At 42.5% G+C, this 22,290-nt stretch overlaps 1 protein-coding gene across 1 annotated transcript; it reads right to left on the reverse strand.

Annotated features, from left to right (window-relative positions):
• Nucleotides 1-3,306: 3,306 nt before the first annotated feature.
• Nucleotides 3,307-6,232, reverse strand: LOC139375290 (MARCKS-related protein 1-A-like). Its single transcript, XM_071116921.1, has 2 exons — nucleotides 5,962-6,232; nucleotides 3,307-4,640 (listed from the first exon to the last, which is right to left on the reverse strand). The coding sequence occupies exons 1-2, from the start codon at nucleotides 6,043-6,045 to the stop codon at nucleotides 4,125-4,127; spliced, it is 600 nt and encodes a 199-aa protein (XP_070973022.1). The 5' UTR covers nucleotides 6,046-6,232; the 3' UTR covers nucleotides 3,307-4,124.
• Between the last annotated feature and the right edge of the window lie 16,058 nt (nucleotides 6,233-22,290).

Consider the following 22,290-nt stretch of genomic DNA (forward strand, 5'->3'; position numbering starts at 1 on the left):
TGTACAAAAAAGTTATTTAATTGGTAAGAGGTTCACCCGATATGGAGGAAAATACCTTTAACATCAGTCATTGTATAATTTCAAATCCGAAGTGCTGGAGTACAGAGCCAAAACAACAAAGAATTGTGTCACTGTCCCAATGCTTTTGTAGCTCATTGTATACAGTGCATTCAGAAAGTATTCACACCGCTTTTTCCTCATTTTGTTACATTACAGCCTTATTCTAAAATGTATACAATTATTTTTTCCTTCAATCTACACACAATACCCCATAATAACATAGCGAAAACAGGTTTTTAGAAATGTTTGAAAATGGTATTAAAAATAAAAACAGAAATACCTTATTTACATAAGTATTCAGACCCTTTGCTTTGAAACTCAAAATTGAGCTCAGGTGCATCCTGTTTCCATTGATCATCCTTAAGATTTTATACAACTTGAATGGAGTCCACCTGTGGTAAATTCAATTGATTGGAAATTATTTGGAAAGGCACACACCTAATAAGGTCCCACAGTTGACAGTGCATGTCAGAGCAAAAACCAAGCCATGAGGTCGACAGAATTGTCCGTAGAGCGCCGAGACAGGATTGTGTCGAGGCACAGATCTGGGGAAAGGTACCAAAACATTTCTGCAGCATTAAAGGTCCCCCAAAACACAGTGGCCTCCATCATTCTTAAATTGAAGAAGTTTGGAACCACCAAGACTCTTCCTAGAGCTGGCTGCCCGGCCAACTGAGCAATCGGGGTAGAAGGGCCTTGGTCAGGGAGGAGACCAAGAACCCAATGGTCACTCTGACAGAGCTCCAGAGTTCCTCTGGGGAGAAACTTCCAGAAGGACAACCATCCCTGCAGCACTCCGCCAATCCGGCCTTTATGGTAGAGTGGCAAGACAGCAGCCACTCCTCAGGAAAAAGCACATGACAGCCCACTTGGAGTTTGCCAAAAGGCACCTAAAGGACTCTGACCATGAGAAACAAGATTCTCTGGTCTGATGAAACCAAGATTGAACTCTTTGGCCTGAATGCCAAGCGTCACTCTCTGGAGGAAACCTGGCACCATCCCTACAGTGAAGCGTGGTCATGGCAGCTTTATGCTGTGGGGGTGTTTTTCAGGGACTGGGAGACTAGTCAGGATTGAGGGAAAGCAAAACAGAGCAAAGTACAGAGAAATCCTTGATGAAAACCTGCTCCAGAGTGCTCAGGGCTTCAGAGTGGGGTGAAGGTTCATTTTCCAGCAGGACAACGACCCTAAGCACAGAGCCAAGACAACACAGGAGTGACTTCGGGACAAGTCTCTGAATGTCCTTGATTGGCCCAGCCAGAGCATGGACTTGAACCGATCAAACATTTCTGGAGACCAAAAAAAGCTGTGCAGCGACACTCCCATCCAACCTGACACAGCTTGAGAGGATCTGCAGAGAAGAAAAGGAAAAACTCCCCAAATACAGGTGTGCCAAGCTTGTAGCATCATACCCAAGAAGACTTGAGGCTGTAATCACTGCCAAAGGTGCTTCAACGAAGTACTGAGTAAAGGGTCTGAATACTTATGTAAATGGGATATTTCAGTTCTTTGTTTTTAATACATTTGCTAACATTTCTAAAACCTGTTTTTGCTTTTTCATTATGTGTAAATTGATGGGGGGGGGGGGAAGACAATTGAATCAAGTTTAGAATAAGGCTACAACGTAACAAAATCCTTTCCGAATGCACCGTATATTTTAATATGTAGCATCTAGTAGTGCAACCCCTTCTAGGTTTGGACCTCTTTTGAGTGTAATTGCTAAGGTCTTAAGACTGTCAGATGCAGGGACCCAGATTCCAGTCCCAGTGGGGTTATCACTCTCATTTTCTGCCATATCATCGCTGAGATATATCGGGTTTACACGTACTGTCGTCTTTCTTAAAACTTGCACCTTGTGGTAGAACTGTGTCTCTGAAAGACCTTGTCCTTTAATCCACTGGTAGTTTATAGTGTCACCACCTGTAACAAATATGTAGGACATGGTATCATTGGGCTTTTGTGCAGAATTCTTCCACAAAATATAAATGCTGTTTCTTTATTCATGCGTGTGCTGTCCCTCTTTTTGAAGATTATACTTGGATACTTCTAAGCAGTATGGTAAATATGACACCTATGAGAGGGCAAGTTGGAGCTTCTGTCATATTGTTATAGCATTCCATTCACTGAGGGACCTACCTGAATTTGTACTATAGAACGCCTTGTTTTCGTTGGTGTGCAATAATGAATACACCCCAGATCACCCAGTCTTCCACACAACCTAGGGAGATTCTCAATTGAATTGGACACTGTCCACCTTTCCTCCATGACCCAGAAAACAAGTGGTCAAGGAGTCAATTTGTTAGTAGGCGAACAAAGGAGTCTGCTCCCCTCACTTACCTACTTTGGCAGGAGGCACAAGAGTATCCTCATGTTTTAAAATCCACCACACCTCTTGAATCAGGTGTTTTATCAAAAGGGAAAAGCATGCTCAAATGTAAAAATATGCTACTTCACCTTTTATCTAGAAAATTTCTTGCACAACTAAGCCACATTTGATTGTCACATTTCGTGATTCCACCCCTGCAAACGCAATTTGTCTGACGCTGACTGGAGTAATTTCACAGACGCGTATGTTTCTTCTCCTCGCTGCCTCTATAACCTTTGACCTTAAAAACAATAGACGAGCAAAACCAATTGAGATTCTCTCCTAATTTCCAACCAAGGCTACTTCATATAGAAAAAACACCAATCTTCAACATAGGCTTCTACCTCACCGGTTACCACTGTTGCAGTTTGGAGGTTTAGGCTCAGTCCTTGTTATGTACTGTGACACATACTTGAAAATAAATGTCAAATATGAAATTGATTGGTGCCAATTAGTGAAACATCAACAAAAAAAAAATTGCCAAGCTTTCCCTCACATACAGCTTTTGTTATAAAGCTGTAAAGTCATACCGCTGTAATGATTGAAAGTGTAGTCTGCTCTAGTTGAGTGTAAGTCAAAAAATTGTGAGAAGAGAACGATCATAGCCAAGTGTGATGTGATATACTGACATGCTGTGGCTCAGCTCATAAGCACAGTACCTTGTCAGTCATTGATTTGTCAGTTGTTTACCTCAAGCATCCTCCTGGAGTTCTGTAAAGGTGAAGATGTACTGGTCGAAAGGTCACAGAGGAAACGAATGTGGTGCATTCAGCCATTTAAGATCTGTGCGTGTAAAAAAAACAGTCCACTGATAATCCTATCCCAAGACTAACCGGTCTCCCACAGCCACGTGGCATAGGATGACAGAGGCAAAACACAGAGGGGATCAAACATTTATTTACCCTTGTTAAAAGTTACAATAAAACAATTAGCATCTTTAAACGATAGCAAAATAAAGAGAACCAAAAATATTGGCCAAAACATATTTACAGAGACAAATTGCAGATAAAAAGCTCACATTTTTGTACACGACCCCAACATCTGCATCATAAACTCTGAAATGTGAACACCGCAAGACTCAGAAGCTCAAATGTGTTTTAGCCAGAAAATAACCAGAATGCACGAACAAAGACATTTCCTTTCCCCCTCCTTGAATTTTGCTTTTCTATACAGCACAAAACACTTAATTTGGGGGTAAAACATAGTAATGTAGAATATATTTTTTTTAGATGATTTGAAAGGTTTGTGTCCATATAACAGTCATTTCGAGTGAAGGAGGTGGTATGCCCTGCTCCATAACCGTTGTCGATTTTTAAATCCCAAGAGATGAGAAAGAAAAATAAAGTGTTATAGGACTGCCACACGTTTAAATGTATGCTTCTCCATGAATTGGGAAAATAAGTCAGTATTCCTGATTCATTCTACATCCAATCCAATACCTTCCCCACACGCCAGTCCCAGTGTGTACCATGAGGGGGCGCTGTAAGCCAACACTTTCGTGAGAGGGCCAGTGAGATTCCGTCAGTAGAGAAATGATAAAGGCAGTGAACTGGTGGCTGAATCAGCAAACGTGATATAGCCTTCTTCATTTGTCTTCGTTTGTAGTTTTGTTTATAAGTTTAAGAACGTGGCACGAGTCTCATATATTTATATACTTTAATCTTGGAAAAACAGTTCAAGTAGCTGCGACGAGTCACGGTCACTCTGTCTTGGGCTCGGTCTCAGATGCTGCGGGTGTCGTGACCTCTGCGGGGGCTGCGGCCTCCTCGGTAGGGGCTTCCTCTGTGGGAGGGGCTTCCTCTGTGGGAACGGCCTCTGCTGCTGCAGCCTCACCCTCTGGGGCCGGGGTGGCCTCCTCCTTGGCCTCTGCCACAGGCTCAGCGGCTGACGTCTCCTTTGCTGCGTGGCCATTCTCCTCTGGCTTGTCCTCCGCCGTGGGGGAGGCGGCCTCCTCCTCGCTGCTCTTCTTGGTCTTCTTCAGCGAGATGCCCTTGAACTTGAAGGAGTTCTTCAGGGAGAACTTCTTCTTCTTCTTGGCATCCTTGGCGGCCTCTCCCTCGACCTTGGCCACCTCTCCTTCGGCAGCAGGGGCAGCCTCGATGGAGTCTGTCTCGCCCTCTTTGGCTGGCTCGGCTGTGCCATTCCCGTCTACGGGAGCTGTGTCCCCATCGGGCTTGGCAGAGACATCTCCATTGGTTTTAACATGGCCATTCTCCTGTGGACAACAGTGAGAGAACAATTTACAGATGTGGAGAACAATAATGAGAATTTTCTAAATAAACTGGTATGGGGAGAAAATTAAGTTAACCATTATAAGCAGCCCATACCAAATTGACTCAATCTACAAGTCACTGTTGATCAAGAAAGTGGCTCAGGAGATAAAAATCAAGACTATTTTAATTCTGTGATAAGGCAGTGTGATATGTCCAACCGACGTATCAGACGTTTGTCATTGTGGACGATTACTTGACTCGGTCAAATGCATAGCAAAAAGCTTCATATGCACAGCAGGTTTGCATTACTCGCATCGACCACGTGGGGGCAGTCGTACTCCACCACAACCAGTCGAACAGCAAGATGAATTTTGGAACAAAGGAATCCCCATGGAATCTAGGAGATTGCTACATTTGCAGTTCATTGCAAAATGTCAATTTCGTTCTCTTCTAGCCTTTCGAATAATCCAAACTAACTTCTCTCAATTTGTCATATTAAATTGAAATGATGATGACATGTTCTAGCCTTTTGGCCAAGGATAAATGAGGAAATTAACCATCTCTGCTAACGTTAGCTAAAGAATGCACCAACTGGTAGACGAGCCGCCTCAATGAGATGGTTGACTGGCAATTGCACCCATTCTAAAACCGTCAGCTGAAGTTAACATAGCGATTTATTGTCCAGGTAACGTGCATACGGGCATGTACAATAAAACACGGTTTGAGTAGATCATTTAATGTTTCCAGTGCTACAAATTACATCGAAAATTGCACAAGTCTGCTTGCTTGCTTTTTTCAACAGAACGCTTTGCTGCCCTGCCCGTGCGCTTTGTTTGCAACGAGCCGTCCTCATTTACATCCTTTGTCGCCCATCCGAGAGGGCGACCGCTGACGGTTTCCAGCACCAACTCATGAGAGAAAGCTAGTTAAAATAAATCCGCTTTCCATTCAGATGATAACTATGTAACTTAGTCCTGGTGTTATAATACGGACAATTAGCTACTGTACTTGATTAGATAGACTAAACTAGAGACGAATTTAACAAAAAGGTGGTGGTTGTGGCGCATGGCACCATCAATTAGCCACTCAACCAAGCACAGCATTAGCTAAACAATTTAATTACAACATGTAATCACTGCAATCAAAACAGGTGGTTCGACAGCGAATAGTCATTTTTATCATAATAAGCTTTTGCTAATTAGTCAAATGTACTGTAACTGTTAGCCGTGAGGTATCGCTAGCCTGGTATCACGTTGCCCATCCAACTCACGCTGGAGGTGGGCATTGGGTGCCAATGTGGACGCATACAACTGTTTCTCTTACCTGGCCATTAGTTTTAGCGACAGCTGGGTCGTCGACGGCTTTTCCATCAACAGCTACTCCACCCTTGGAAAACTGAGCTCCCATCTTTTATGCTTCCTAAACAAAAAGAAAATCTAAAAGAAAAACCGAGACGATTTACGGTTTTAAATCCAGCCAGAGATAGGTAGATCTTGCCAGATTTTGAAATCCGTGTTGATCCCTTTTACGTTTGGGAAGCAACAAAAGTTTCCCCACTCTGGTCTACTAACCTCACTGCTGCTGAGCACAAATTAAAGAAGGCTAGGGCTACAAGTGTGAGTATTTCAACCGTGCCTCAAAATTGTGGAAGACTCCACCTATGGGCGTGACTACACGGACACGCACAATCTGCAACCGTGGGTTGGAATCCCCTCCTCACCCCCTATCAGCTGCAACGAGAGTGTTTATTACAGATGTAATGAATATGACGACGGAGCAAGTAAGAATTGTATCTTTATTATCAGATATTTTTATTGAACATAAATAGTAAATAACACTAGTATCATATCTTAGCACTTTCCAAGCACTTTACTCCAAATTAATCTAATTAGAAAATCCTCCATACAGTGCACTGCAATTCTACACTTTAAAAATGAAAGGTTCCTGGAGGCATTTTAAGGGGTTATTCAGATTGCAACACCAACATAACCCCTAAAGGTGCTTCCAGCCAGGAACCTTTTCCCCGAGGAACCTATTATAAAAGATCCTCAAAGAACCGTTTAGGGTGTTAAGGTTCCTGTAGGAATCTTTTATGTCCCATGTATTATATAATGAATAATAATATTGAGTGGCAAACTTGTAAAGTCACAAATTCATTTTATTCACTTAGAAAAATGCAAATTGTCCAGTATTCACAAATCATCTCAGAGTGCTGATCTAGGATCAGGTCCCCCCCCCACCTGTCCATACAATCTTATTTTTTTATCTTAAAAACTGATTCGGGTTCAGCGGTTCGACTTTGACACACTGAATATGGGCCATTATTTATATGCAGTTACTTTAACTATTTTGATCGGGTCTTCACTTTTGGTGTCATCTGGGATAATTTTTTCCCCCTTGCCTCCCAAACCTCTTCCGCATTTCCTGTACTTGTGCAATGTGAGCAAGTGGCTGTCGTTATTTTTTATATGTATTCTTTATCATGCCATGCCTCCTTAAAGAATAAAATGTGGAGTGGAGAAATGTCATGACGGACTATTGGGGCTTGAGGTCAGAGGAGCAGACTAAAATGACCTTGTTATGCTGCTGTAAATGTGATGGTATAACAATGTGAGAAGAACATATCCAAGCCAGCACATTATGGTCTGGGTAAGCACAATGGTGTATTAAGGTTATTAGTGTGAATTAATGTGAGTAGGAAATGTAAAGAATTCTTACATACAGTTGAAGTCGGATTTTTACATACACTTAGGTTGGAGTCATTAAAACTCGTTTTTCAACCACCACAAATTTCTTGGTAACAAACTATAGTTTTGGCAACAAGTAATTTTTCAATTGTTCACAGACATATTATTTCACTTATAATTCACCTTATCACAATTCCAGTGGTTCAGAAGTTGCTTGGAAAATTCCAGAAAATGATGTCATGGCTTTAGAAGCTTCTGATAGGCTAATTTATATCATTTGAGTCAATTGGAGGTGTACCTGTGGATGTACTTCAAAGCCTACCTTCAAACTCAGTGCCTCTTTGCTTGACATCATGCGGAAAATCAAAAGAAATCAGCCAAGACCTCAGAAAAAATTCTGGTTCATCCTTGGGAGTTATTTTCAAATGCCTGGAGGTACCACGTTCATCTGTACAAACAATAGTACACAAGTATAAACACCATGGGACCACGCAGCTGTCATGTTGCTCAGGAAGGAGACACATTCTGTCTCCTAGAGATGAACGTACTTTGGAGCGAATAGTGAAAATCAATCCCAGAACAACAGCAAAGTACCTTGTGAAGATGCTGGAGGAAACAGGTACAAAAGTATCTATATCCACAGTAAAACGAGTCCTATATCGACATAACTTGAAAGGCCGCTCAGCAAGGAAGAAGCCACTGCTCCAAAACTGCCATTAAAAAAGCCAGACTACGGTTTGTAACTGCACATGGGGACCAAGATCGTACTTTTTGGAGAAATGTCCTCTGGTCTGATGAAACAAAAATATAACTGTTTGGCCATAATGTCAATGTTATGTTTGGAGGAAAAGGGGGATGCTTGCAAGCCGAAGAACACCATCCCAACCGTGAAGCATGGGGGTGGAAGCATCATGATGTGGAGGTGCTTTGCTGCAGGAGGGACTGGTGCACTTCACAAAATAGATGGCATCATGAGGATGGAAAATGATGTGGATATATTGAAGTAACATCTCAAGACATCAGTCAGGAAGTTAAAGCTTGGTCGCAAATGGGTCTTCCAAATGGACAATGACCCCAAGCATACTTACAAAGTTATTGGCAAAATGGCTTAAGAACAAAGTCAAAGTATTGGAGTGGCTATCAGAAAGCCCTGACCTCAATCCTATAGAAAATGTGTGGGCAGAACTGAAAAAGCGTGTGCGAGCAAGGAGGCCTACACACCTGACTCAGTTACACCAGCTCTGTCAGGAGGAATGGGCCAAAATTCACCCAACTTATTGTTGGAAGCATGTGGAAGGCTACCTGGCACGTTTGACCCAAGTTAAACAATTTAAAGGCAATGCTACCAAATACTAATTGAGTGTTTGTCAACTTCTGACCCACTGGGAATGTGATGAAAGAAATAAAAGTTGAAATAAATCATTCTTTCAACTATTATTCTGACATTTCACATTCTTAAAATAAAGTGGTGATCCTAACCAACCTAAAACGGGGAATTTTTACTTGGATTAAATGTCAGGAATTGTGACAAAACTGAGTTTAAATGTATTTGGCTAAGGTGTATGTAAACTTCTGACTTCAACTGTATCCCTTCCCTGTCTGTTCTCTCAATGAGGGGTACTTTTGAATGAGCGCTGTGCACACATCCATGTATTGCTGGGTAGTGGAATACCTAAAGCAAATGAGAAACATACAACATTGCATTTGACTAACAATTCTGTTTGTAATAGAAATTACATTGATTGAGCCTCTTGAAATATTGGTGTTTCACTTCAAATCAGATGGTGGACTGGTGGATCAAAGGTCCATAGGCAAGTAGCAGGCTAGGGTAGTGGACAAGGAAGTGTGTCTTTGTAACTGTCTTCCCTAGAAACAGCTCCTGGAAGAGAGCTCGAAATTCAGTGATTTGTTCTGCCTCATATGGGATCCAGGATCTTTTTAAAACTGAGGCCAAGATGTCGGATATCTCTCCAAGCAGGAGGTAGAGATCAGGAGCACTGCCATTTTGTTTTTGACTACCAATCATTTGGGGGAGTAAACGGAAAAGTGTACATTTTTCTGATGCACTTCTGAAAAGATGGTCATTCTTCCTTAGGATTCTCTCGGGTAGTGGCACAGGTTTAGAAAACACATCTCGTTTGCCATAAAACAAGTTCTCAATTTCATAGTTAATCTGGGAAAGAGTAATTTGCCTCTCTTGATCTAGTTGTTGCAGCACTAGTCTGAGCACTGTGGGTATGATGCCCTCATGAAGTTCATGCATGACATCTGGTGGAAACAGATAGGTAATTGGAGATGGCACATGATTCAGAGAGAAGCAACAGGCTTTTGTGATGCCATACATTGATGCATTGTCTAGATTATCTTCCACGGCCTGCAGATGGTACTTGTAGTTGTTTGGGTCATGCATAGTGAATTCCTCTTCAGTGATTTCTGAGCAAATGTCCCCCTTGGTAGCCAAGCAGAAGCAACACATTTTTTGCTCAACCCTATAACTGCATGTGCAGAGAGATTATCTGCTGAGATTGTTGTGATTGTGCCTCGGAAGGTTTTGTTTTCACCATTGCATGATAACTTCATAGCCTTTGCTTTCAATTCCTGGATGTCATGTATCAAAGGCTTGAATACTTCTTCATAGGTGTTGACTTGTTTTTGAATGACGCAGTGATGAACCAGTGTGGAGAGGTATATATTTTGGAGTCGGGAAGTATCCTTGTGGTCAAGATTTCCTAATCTTAAATACACTGTGGTCATTTTGTAAGTGCCTTTTTTTGAACCCAGTGGATTGACTACTTCAAATTCATCAACATAGAACTGCAGACATTGGCTCTGCTTTGTTAGCTTGGGATTTGATTTGAACAATTCACCGTCAGTCAAGTCTTCCGGAATTTCATCATTATGTGGGTTTTGGTCTTGATTCAAGGTGACCCAGTCCTCTTTATTACTTTCTATTTTTGTAGTGTGCTGACAAGGGAGTAAACGGAAAAGTGTACATTTTTCTGATGTACGTCCGGATAGATGGCCATACTTCAATTGGCCTGACCATACCCAATTATTTCACACAGTAATGCTCCAGCATCCTCTCAGAGCTTATGCATCTAATGCATTCCTCAAATACTGCAGCGTTGTTGAGTAAGTCCCTGAGATTGTCATCTTCATCCACATGGTTCATGCTGGTGATAGAGGCCAATATGTGTGAGTAGTCTTGATGTTTGTTGCAAAGTGGACAATTGAATAGAGTTGGCATTCTTCAGACAGATTGTGAACCTTGGAATGATAGAATGGAATCATGGAGATTATTAGTACTCAGCCACTTGCAGACATCATCAAGGGACCAGTCTTTCACAGCCACTCTGAAATTGAAGTTGACACTAATAGCAAAGGTTATTGTTGAGGCTAAAACAAAACATATGCCACTCTTTTGAGACAACCACCTGTCCTCCTAATTTGTATTTATGGTTGTTCCATAACGAAGCAGAGCTTGTCAGGAAAGGTAAAGATGTCTCTCTCTTATTTATCTGACACCATATTTCTTAGTATGGAACATTATGGGATTCTGCAGTCCCACAAGTGTTGACTCAGCTAATATGATGCTCCAAATGGGGCAATAAGTTCTTCTTCCATGTCAACCCAAATTGGCCTATTAGAGTTGTCAATAAAGAGAGCCTATTTGGGCAGTTATAAAGGCTTCTTGATATAATGAAATGTTAGGGAGCTTTAATCCTCCCTTCCAAGTTTTTCCTGTAATCTAGGTGAATCCTTGCCATTTTAATAGTCCAAATAAACTAAGTAATCAATCAAATGTATTTATATAGCCCTTCATACATCAGCTGATATCTCAAAGTGCTGTATAGAAACCTAGCCTAAAACCCCAAACAGCAAGCAATGCAGGTGTAGAAGCACAGTGCCTAGGACAAACTCCCTAGAAAGGCCAAAACCTAGAGAGGAACCAGGCTATGAGGGGTGGCCAGTCCTCTTCTGGCTGTGCCGGGTGGAGATTATAACAGAAACTGGCCAAGATGTTCAAATGTTCATAAATGACCAGCATGGTCAAATAATAATAATCACAGTAGTCGTCGAGGGTGCAACAGGTCAACACCTCAGGAGTAAATGTCAGTTGGCTTTTCATAGCCGATCATTGAGAGTATCTCTACCACTCCTGCTGTCTCTAGAGAGTTGAAAACAGCAGGTCTGGGACAGGTAGCATGTCTGGTGAACAGGTCAGAATTCCATAGCCGCAGGCAGAACAGTTGAAACTGGAGCAGCAGCACGGCCAGGTGAACTGGGAACAGCAAGGAGTCATCATGCCAGGTAGTCCTGAGGCATGGTCCTAGTGCTCAGGTCCTCCAAGAGAGAGAAAGAGATAATTAGAGAGAGCATACTTAAATTCACACAGGACACTGGATAAGACAGGAGAAATACTCCAGATATAACAGACTGACCCAAGCTCCCCGACACATAAACTACTGCAGCATAAATACTGGAGGCTGAGACAGGAGGGGCCAGGAGACACTGTGGCCCCATCCGATGATACCCCCGGACAGGGCCAAACAGGCAGGATATAACCCCACCCACTTTGCCAAAGCACAGCCCCACACCACTAGAGGGAAATCTTCAACCACCAACTTACTATCCTGAGACAAGGCCGAGTATAGCCCACAAAGATCTCCGCCACGGCACAACCCAAGGGGGGGCACCAACCCAGACAAGAAGACCACGTTAGTGACTCAACCCACTCAAGTGACGCACCCCTTCTGGGACGGCATGGAAGAGCACCTGTAAGCCAGTGACTCAGCCCCTGTAATAGGGTTAAAGGCAGAGAATCCCAGTGGAGAGAGGGGAACTGTCCAGAAAGAGACAGCAAGGGCAGTTCGTTGCTCCAGTGCCTTTCCGTTCACTTTCACACTCCTGGGCCAGACTACACTCAATCATAGGACCTACTGAAGAGATGAGTCTTCAATAAAGACTTAAAGATTGAGACCGAGTCTGCATCTCTCACATGGGTGGGCAGACCATTCCATAAAAATGGAGCTCTATAGGAGAAAGCCCTGCCTCCAGCTGTTTGCTTAGAAATTCTAGGGACAGTAACGAGGCCTGCTTCTTGTGACCATTGCGTACGTGTAGGTATGTACGGCAGGACCAAATCAGAAAGATAGGTAGGAGCAGGTCCATGTAATGCTTTGTAGGTTAGCAGTAAAACCTTGAAATCAACCCTTGCCTTAACAGGAAGCCAGTGTAGAGAGGCTAGCACTGGAGTACTATGATCAAATATTTTGGTTCTAGTCAAGATTCTATCAGCCGTATTTAGCACCAACTGAAGTTTATTTAGTGCTTTATCCGGGTAGCTGGAAAGTAGAGCATTGCAGTAGTCTAACCTAGAAGTTACAAAAGCATGGATTAATTTTTCTGCATCATTTTTGGACAGAAAATTTCAGATTTTTGCAATGTTACGTAGATGGAAAACAGCTGTCCTTGAAACAGTCTTGATATGTTTGTCAAAAGAGAGATCAGGGTCCAGAGTAATGCCGAGGTCCTTCACAATTTTATTTGGGACGACTGTACAACCATCAAGATTAATTGTCAGATTCAACAGAATATCTCTTTGTTTCTTGGGACCGAGTTTAAAAGTAGAACATTTGCAGCCATTCACTTCCTTATGTCTGAAACAGGCTTCCAGGGAGGGCAATTTTGGGGCTTCACCATGTTTCATCGAAATGTACAGCTGTGTGTCATCTGCATAGCAGTGAAAGTTAACATTATGTTTTCGAATGACATCCCCAAGAGGTAAAATATATAGTAAAAACAATAGTGGTCCTAAAACGGAACCTTGAGGAAGACCGAAATTTACAGTTGATTTGTCAGAGGACAAACCATCCACAGAGACAAACAGATAAGATCTAAACCAGGCCAGAACTTGTCCGTGTAGACCAATTTGGGTTTCCAATCTCTCCAAAAGAATGTGGTGATCGCTGGTATCAAAAGCAGCACTAAGGTCTAGGAGCACGAGGATAGATGCAGAGCCTTGGTCTGATGCCACTAAAGGGTCATTTACCACCTTCACAAGTGCAGTCTCAGTGCTATGATGGGGTCTAAAACCAGACTGAAGCATTTTGTATACATTGTTTGTCCTCAGGAAGGCAGTGAGTTGCTGCGCAACAGCTTTTTCAATTTTTTTGAGAGGAATTGGAGATTCGATATAGGCCGATAGTTTTTTAAATATTTTCTGGGTCAAGGTTTGGCTTCTTCAAGAGAGGCTTTATTACTGCCACTTTTAGTGAGTTTGGTACACATCCGGTGGATAGAGAGCCGTTTATTATGTTCAACATAGGAGGGCCAAGCACAGGAAGCAGCTCTTTCAGTAGTTTAGTTGGAATAGGGTCCAGTATGCAGCTTGAAGGTTTAGAGGCCATGATCATTTTCATCATTGTGTCAAGAGATATGGTACTAAAACACTTGAGTGTCTCCCTTGATCCTAGGTCCTGGCAGAGTTGTGCAGACTCAGGACAGATTTAAAGAGTCATAATTTTGTCTATGGTTGTCACGTTCTGACCTTAGTTCCTTTGTTATGTCTTTGTTTTAGTATGTTCAGGGTGTGAGTTGGGTGGGTTGTCTATGTTCCATTTTCAATGTTGTGTTTTTGTGTTTGGCCTGGTATGGTTCTCAATCAGAGGCAGGTGTTGTTAGTTGTCTCTGATTGAGAATCATACTTAGGTAGCCTTTTCCCACTTGTGTTTCGTGGGTGTTTTTTTTCTGTCTTTGTGTATGTCACCATCACTGTTTTGTTTCGTATCATTGTCGTTTGTTATTTTTGTTTTAGTGTTCTGAGTTGAATAAATATCGTCATGAACACGTACCACGCTGCACTTTGGTCCGATCCTTGCGACTCCTCGTCAGAAGAAGAGGACGAGCGTTACAATGGTGTTAAAGGTGTAGGCAGGTATGGACAGTGGAAACATGCAGATGACGTAATCTTTGTAACATGAGGACTACCCCACAATGAGATTTGTAGCTTATCCCAGTTCTTAAATTGGTGTTGAATTTTGTTCAAATTTACAGAATTCAAAATAAACATTTCCCTTCCCCTAAGAAACAACTTCTCTTCTCACATACAGAAAGAAGACACAATGACACCAGACATTCACCATCCAGTTAGGATTGGAAAATACAAAGGAATTACACAGAACACACAATAGTCACACTGTATTGATTGATTGACTGTAAATACATTCATTCATCATTGTTGGTATTTAAAAAGACAAAGACATCAGACTACCAGAACAAACAATAATACATTCATTCACCATTTAGTTAATATTGGAAAAGGTAAAGAACTAACACAGAACACACTATAAACACACTGCAAATACATCCAAAGACTTTATAGAGGCAAACCTGTTTGTAGATCCATAGTGAGCTATTGAAAATATACATATACATATTTTACTCCCCTTTTTTCAATCTTGTCTCATCACTGCAACAGAAGGGCAACCCACTTAACTGCGCTCCTTAACACCTGCCAGCCATCCTCACCAATGTGTCAGAATAAACACCATTCAACTGGTGACCTGCAGGTACCTGGCCCACCACAAGGAGTCACTAGAGCACGATGAGCCCCCCTCGGCCAATCCCTCCCCTAACCCGGACGACACTGGGCCAATTGTGCTCCGTTCTACGGGACTCCCTGACACGGCTGGTTGTGGCACAGCCCGGGAATGAACCCGGGTCCGTAGTAACTCCTCTAGCGGTGTGATGCAGTGCCTTAGACCGCTGCACCACTCTGAAGGCCCCCATAGTGAGCTTTAAACTTCGTCTTGCTTTGGTCTGAAATACAGAGGACAGAACAGGCCGCCCCAATACACCAACCTGAAAGACATTAATTAGACACAAACACAACATAACCAACATGAGTATTCGATATCAAATGCATCTAACTAAACTGATCAGTCTTATGTATTCTTCTTTTTGTCAAGTTTAATAGCCTACATTGGGTCGTGTGTGTGTGTGTGTGTGTGTGTGTGTGTGTGTGTGTGTGTGTGTCTTACCTGTTCGTGGAGGTTTATACATTTCTCTATCAGAGCTCACAGCTCCCAAACACTAAACCAACTGGACAGGGGCAGGATAATCATGGTACTAAAGGGAGGAGATGGTGAGAGAGTGTATCATGGGTTAAAATGAGGACAAAAATGTGTCAATATTGAATCTAGCTCGCTAAAGTTAGCTGATGTTACAGTAACTAACTAGCTAGCTAAGTTCGCTAAAACACTTATACAACAATTACCAGCTAACATTACAGGCTATGCAGCTTGGCTAGCTGATGAAAAACGAAAAGTACAGTACATTATGTATTGTTTTTTTGTTATTTGATAGTAGTTTGATTAATTATTATCTTAGCTAGCGAAGTTAACGAAGGTTCACTCACCTTTTACGTTGATCCGTTTCAAGTCATCTCTTATCTGTCGCGTCTCTCCAACCATCTGCGAGCTTCCCGCTTCCAGTTGTCTTTTAACCAACGTTCTCCATTTGAATTATATGTATGATTCTTTAAGGCACCCCTTAAGTCTACAAAAGTTCAAAACGAACTGATGGCAGAATATAGGTTCTTAAATTAACCTTAAGGTTATTTTTTTTAAACCTTGTATTATCCTGAAGGATCCTCCACAGACCTTTTCTTGTTAGAGTGTAGATTTCAGAAGCCATCGTGAATATATCCCCTTAGTAAGGTGCAGCTTTCTCAGCTCCCCTAATAGTCACCTCCTTCATGGAAAGGCACCCACACCCAGTATATTCACTACAGGGCTTAGGCCTACTACTGGAAAAGCACATTCATTAATGCTGTTTTGCATTTAAATCTATTATCTTCACTTCAATCCTTCTTTACTTTAAATATAACGCCTGGAGAAACATTAATATAGTGTGTGGCCCTCCCACCCCTAAGGGAGGGCAGCTCCCTCTCAGCCCAGTCAAAGCTCTTCTCTCTCCTGGCACACCAATGATGGAACAAGCTTCCCCCTAATGTCAGGACAGTGGAGTACTTTCTATGATTGTGATGTGTTGTTGTCTCATCTAGCTGTTTTAAGATGAATGCACTAATGTAAGTCTCTCTGGATAAGAGTGTCTGCTAAATAACTCAAATCTACATGTAAAATGTCGTTCTAATTTTCAGCTGTGGATCTGCTCTTTATAGGCAAGTGCAAACTTTGAGAGAGTGGTGGAGAATCTGAACATAGCCCCTGACAGACAGATACACGAAAAAACAAATCCAATCATGGCCAGATTATGACGACACATCTCAGCTAGGCCTTTACCTACCTACTAGGCCTGCTGTTCAGCCTGGACGCTTGGAGACCAGTTTTACGTCCATGTCACCTCACTTTTTGTCACATTCACTCTGCCGTTATCTAGTAGCAAAGCTACAAGGTGAGTATCGTCAGTCACCATTGTCAATACTAGGCTAGGCCAGACCCATTTGGGTCCAACAACCATGAATTCATGAATTCTTATTTTGTTGGGACTTCAAATGAGATGAGAGCATAACGTCTTGTTACTGCTGAGGGTGTCAAAGGTCATGTATCAGGTCAAGATGTATGGGAAGTTATTCTACTGGTCATGGGATAGGTGTATGTGTGTAAATGCCTGTGTGTGGGTTTACACATTAACAAATTGTCTCTTATCCTAATCGAGACAATTCTTGACCCCCCAAATACTGCCTGTGCCCTTTCTTTCCTCTCTGTTATCTACAAGCATGTCTAAGAGATGAATCCTTGTGTGTGCAAAACAAAGGGCTTTCTGTGTACTGCTGCCATGTTTCTAGGACTTTATTAAGTGGAATGTATGATTTCCTTCCATTAAAGCTTTTCTGAAGCTCCCTATTTGGGCTGCCAGGTAACCTAGTGGTTAGAGCGTTGGGCCAGTAACCTAAAAGTTTGGTGGATCAACTCCCTGAGCTGACAAGGTAAAAATCTGTCGTTCTGCCCCTGAACAATGCAGTTAACCCACTGTTCCTAGGCAGTCATTGTAAATAAGAATTTGTTCTTAATTGACTTGCCTAGTTAAATAAAACAATTCTAATGGAACCCCTTTTTTTGGTTCCATAATCCTCCCCTTTTTCCCCACCCCCCTTGGGTCAGCTGATGATACATAGACCACCCTCCTCCAGTTCTCTGCAGTGGAATGACTGGCATGCATACGCCACCCAGAGAACGATCTGCCCCCTTTGAGTGGACTAAGCCTCCCAGAGCGGAATAGACCCTTAAGGGTAAAAAAAATTCTCCACACCAAAGAAAGAAAGAGAACAAATGCTTGAAAGTTGTTAAAAAATGGCCTGTCCTCATTTAACCCCCTCCTTCCACACCCAGCATAACACAATCATCCCATTGGAATTCCTCACTGCTTTTTGATGTTGGGGGATGTGAATCAAGGCTTTATTATATCTGACATTTTCTCCAATGTCAGATATTGAAGGTGCCTTTTTGCTCGCTTAGCACAGATGTCCCTACAGTACATGTCCTCACACGGAAGTGGACAACACAATGGATCCAGAAAACACGCAGGAAATTCACATTCCCATCCTTAAGGATCCTTTTTGAAGAAGTCTGTTTGGCACAATATAGATATAGGGTAGTGAGGAAAGATAGAGTAGGTGGAAGGTTGGAGGGAGATAATGTCGGATGGTGTGGTTGAGAGATACGGAGAGAAGGAGAAGACTGGTTGGAGAGCGGACCTGTCAAATATGCTGACCACACATTGCTACTTTTGCAAGCATGTGCACAGATCATGCCATTAAAGCCCTTTGAATTGAGTTTAATTCTGGTGATAGCATTTTTTTAGTTGACAGGTTGAACAGAATGCCTTAAAAGACAGTACACAGACTCATGCAGTAGGTTGGGCTGTAAACTGTAGATAGACATTTGGATTGGCGGTTCTGCACTGTCACCACCACCACAATGTGACAATTCAAATATGTTTGGATTACTTTATTGATAAGTGTTTATACAGTTACTTTCATTCAACATGGCATAGTGTCAGAAGAAATATAATTACAATGTCCTTTACGGTTTCTGACACACACACACACACACACACACACACACACACACACACACACACACACACACACACACACACACACACACACACACACACACACACACACACACACACACACACGGTGCTCCTTTTCCTTCTCTTCCTGGAGTTCTGTTTTTTACACAGTCAATGCATCTGTTTGTGTGGATGCCCATATTTCATCCCCTGACACATGATGAGCTCTCCTTGCAAAAAGACTCCATTGTTCCTCTCTCAGCCAGCCAACTGATGAGCATCACAAGTAGAGGGGGAGCGGGAGGAGAGGGCGGGCGGGGCGGTGGGAGAGACGGGGGGGATGAGAGCGTAATCATAAATACTTTTTCTGAGTCACCTTGAATAGATCGGTTGAGCATATCTGCTCAATGAATATGTAATTTCCCACGATTCTCTATTTTGTCAACTATTCACATGAATACAAGTCAACACTTAGACAAGAATGCCCTTTGTATTTCTAATAGAATTTATCAAGTGACTTATTGACTGACAAAAGTACTAAACCAAGCTAAACATTTCAACAGTCCTGACAGGGTTGGTAGAAATACAGCCTCTCTTTCTGAGAATGATGATGGGATGCTAGTTGTATGTCCGATGTTCATCCAGGCAGGGCTCCATCCCAGAGAGGCCTGTGCTGACATGTTTCTTGCATCATTGATAAAAATGCTTTTGCAAGGGGGCTGCAAGCACAACAGGAACCCTTAATGGGTGGGAACGTGCAGAGACCTTGAGCAGCAATCAGTCTAGTACGTGCAGAATGGCCTGCTCTCTCCTCTCTCCATGTCTCTCTCTCTCTCTCTCTCTCTCTCTCTCTCTCTCTCTCTCTCTCTCTCTCTCTCTCTCTCTCTCTCATGTAGCTAGCCGTCTTTTTACATGTGCTAAGTACAGTGCCTTGCGAAAGTATTCGGCCCCCTTGAACTTTGCGACCTTTTGCCACATTTCAGGCTTCAAACATAAAGATATAAATTTTGCACACCCAATTTTTCAGTTTTTGATTTGTTAAAAAAGTTTGAAAATTCCAATAAATGTCGTTCCACTTCATGATTGTGTCCCACTTGTTGTTGATTCTTCAAAAAAAAATACAGTTTTATATCTTTATGTTTGAAGCCTGAAATGTGGCAAAAGGTCGCAAAGTTCAAGGGGGCCGAATACTTTCGCAAGGCACTGTAAAAGGCTCAACTCGCGCATGAGGCCGACATTGTAAATAAGAATTTGTTCTTAACGGACTTGCCTAGTTAAATAAAGGTTAAAAAATATATATATATATATATTTTAAATTAACCTTTTACTTTTGGTTTTGGTCCACCAGCTTCAAACAGCTGTAAAAACATTTTTTGTTTGTTATTGAAAATATATTTCACAGCGATTTAGATGGTACAGTGATTCCTTACACTATTCAGTGCTTGTTTTCTTACATGTCTTACATTTTTGCAACCAGGAGATGACAGAGTGATTTCTACTAGATATAACACAGCCACAAAGTCAGAACAGCTTTCCCATTTTGACAACAGATGCCGCTCTGGCGGGAGAAATCGATAGGCGAATATCCTTTATCTCTCTCTCTCTCTGGCTGCCTCTGTATCTCCCTCTCCGTCTGTCTACCTCTGTCTCAGCCCCAGGTATGGTGGCGTGGTTTATTGAATACAAATGAAACCAATTGTCCCTCATTTGAATCTGTTGTCATAACATTGCATTTGAGGCCAATCAGTTGATGTCCAAGGACATATAACACTCCATCTCCATACACACACAAATCTCACCTCTTATTTGCACTGTGAGGGAGCAAAATTATAATACAGATGGTGAGAGAAATGGAGAGAGTTGGAGTAGAGAAAGACAGAGGTAGAGATAGGTACATAGAGAGACAGGGGGAGAGAGGGAGAGAGGCAATAGAGATCGATAGAGAAGTAGAAATCCATAGAGTCAGGGAGGGAGAGGAGGTGGTGTTTCTGTGTAAACGGTGTACGTACAGTGGTAGGGCAGCTCATCCCCACTGGCAGTGGAGCTGCAGCGTTAGTGGGTCAGTGTGCCATCATCTCATTCATCAACACTACAGCTAGCTCTGCTTGCTATTCTCTCGCTCCATCTCTCTCTTTCCACCCCTCCCTCCCACACATACTAATACATGTAAGATGGCGCCGGAGAAGACGGCAGACGTTTTACGTGCCTTCAGCCGATTTGTGTTTTTGTTCGTATATTTGCGTTGTTTGTAACTTGTTTTTGTACTTATTTCATACATAATGTTGCCGCTACCGTCTCTTATGCCCGAAAATAACTTCTAGACATCAGGACTGCTATTACTCACCATGGACTAGCAGAATCGTTTTTTTCCTTTCATAACGATGATGAGCCAGACGAGAAGGATATACTGATTCCTCGGGAACAGGCCCTGATCCCCGTGATCTGCATGAAGAGGAAGCGGATAAAGAGAGGCCGGAGAGCGGGCTGCCTTCTGAGAATTTGGAGGCGATCGATTAAACCCCCACTTCCCTTCATTCTGCTAGAAAACGTGCAATCCTTGGAGAATAAAATTGCCAAGTTACGCGGAAGATTAAACTACCAACGGGACATTAAAAACTGTAACATCTTATGCTTCACAGAGTTGTGGTTGAAGGATGACAATATCAACATACAGCTGGCTGGTTATACAATGTACCGGCAGGATAGAACAGCGGCGTCTGGTAAGACAAGGGGCGGCAGACTATGTATTTTTTAAAATAACAGCTGGTGCACGATATTTAAGGAAGTTTCGAGCTATTGCTCGCCAGAGGTAGAGTATCTCATGTTAAGCTATAGACCACACTACATACTGAGAGAGTTTTCATCTCTATTCTCCGTAGCTGTTTACATACCAGTACAGACTGAGGCTGGCACTAAAACAGCATTGAATGAGCTGTATTCCGCAATAAGCAAACAAGAAAATGCTCACCCAGAGGCAGCACTCTTAGTAGCCACAGAATTTAATGCAGGGAAAATTAAATCCGTTTTACCAATTTCTATCGGAATGTTAAATGTGCAACCAGAGGAAAAAGAACTCTGGACCACCTATACTCCACACACAGAGAAGCATACAAAGCTCTCCCTCTTCCTCCATTTGGTAAATCTGACCATAATTCTATCTTCCTGATTCCTGCTTAGAAGCAAAAATTAAAGCAGGAAGCATCAGTGACTAGATCAATAAAAAAGTGGTCAGATGAAGCAGATGCTAAACTACAGGACTGTTTTTCTAGCACAGACTGGAATATGTTCCTGGATTATTCCAATGGCATTGAGGACTACACCACATCTGTCATTGGCTTCATCAATTAGTGCATCGTCCCCACAGTGACCGTATATAGACACCCCAACCAGAAGCCATTGATTACAGGCAGCATCGCACTGAGCTAAAGGCTAGAGCTGCCACTTTCAAGGAGCAGGACTCTAGCCCAGAAGTTTATAAGATATCCCGCTATGCCCTCTGACGAACCGTCAAACAGTCAAAGCCTCAATACAGGACTAAGATCGAATCGTTCTACACCGGCTCTGATGCTCGTCGGATGTGGCAGGGCTTGCAAACCATTACAGACTACAGAGGGAAGCACAGCCGAGAGCTGCCCAGTGACACTAGCCTACCAGACGAGCTAAACTACTTCTATGCTCGCTTCGAGGCAAATAACACTGAAACATGCATGAGAGCACCAGCTGTTCTGGATGACTGTGTGCTCACGCTCTGTCAACATTCACAAGGCCGCAGGGCCAGACGGATTACCAGGACGTGTACTGCAAGCATGCGCTGACCAACTGGCAAGGGTCTTCACTGACATTTTCAACCTCTCCCTGTCCGAGTCTGTAATACCAACATGTTTTAAGCAGACCACCATAGTGCTTGTGCCCAAGAACACTAAGG

Source organism: Oncorhynchus clarkii, chromosome 19 (genome assembly GCF_045791955.1).
Source record: "Oncorhynchus clarkii lewisi isolate Uvic-CL-2024 chromosome 19, UVic_Ocla_1.0, whole genome shotgun sequence".
Classification (NCBI taxonomy): domain Eukaryota; kingdom Metazoa; phylum Chordata; class Actinopteri; order Salmoniformes; family Salmonidae; genus Oncorhynchus; species Oncorhynchus clarkii.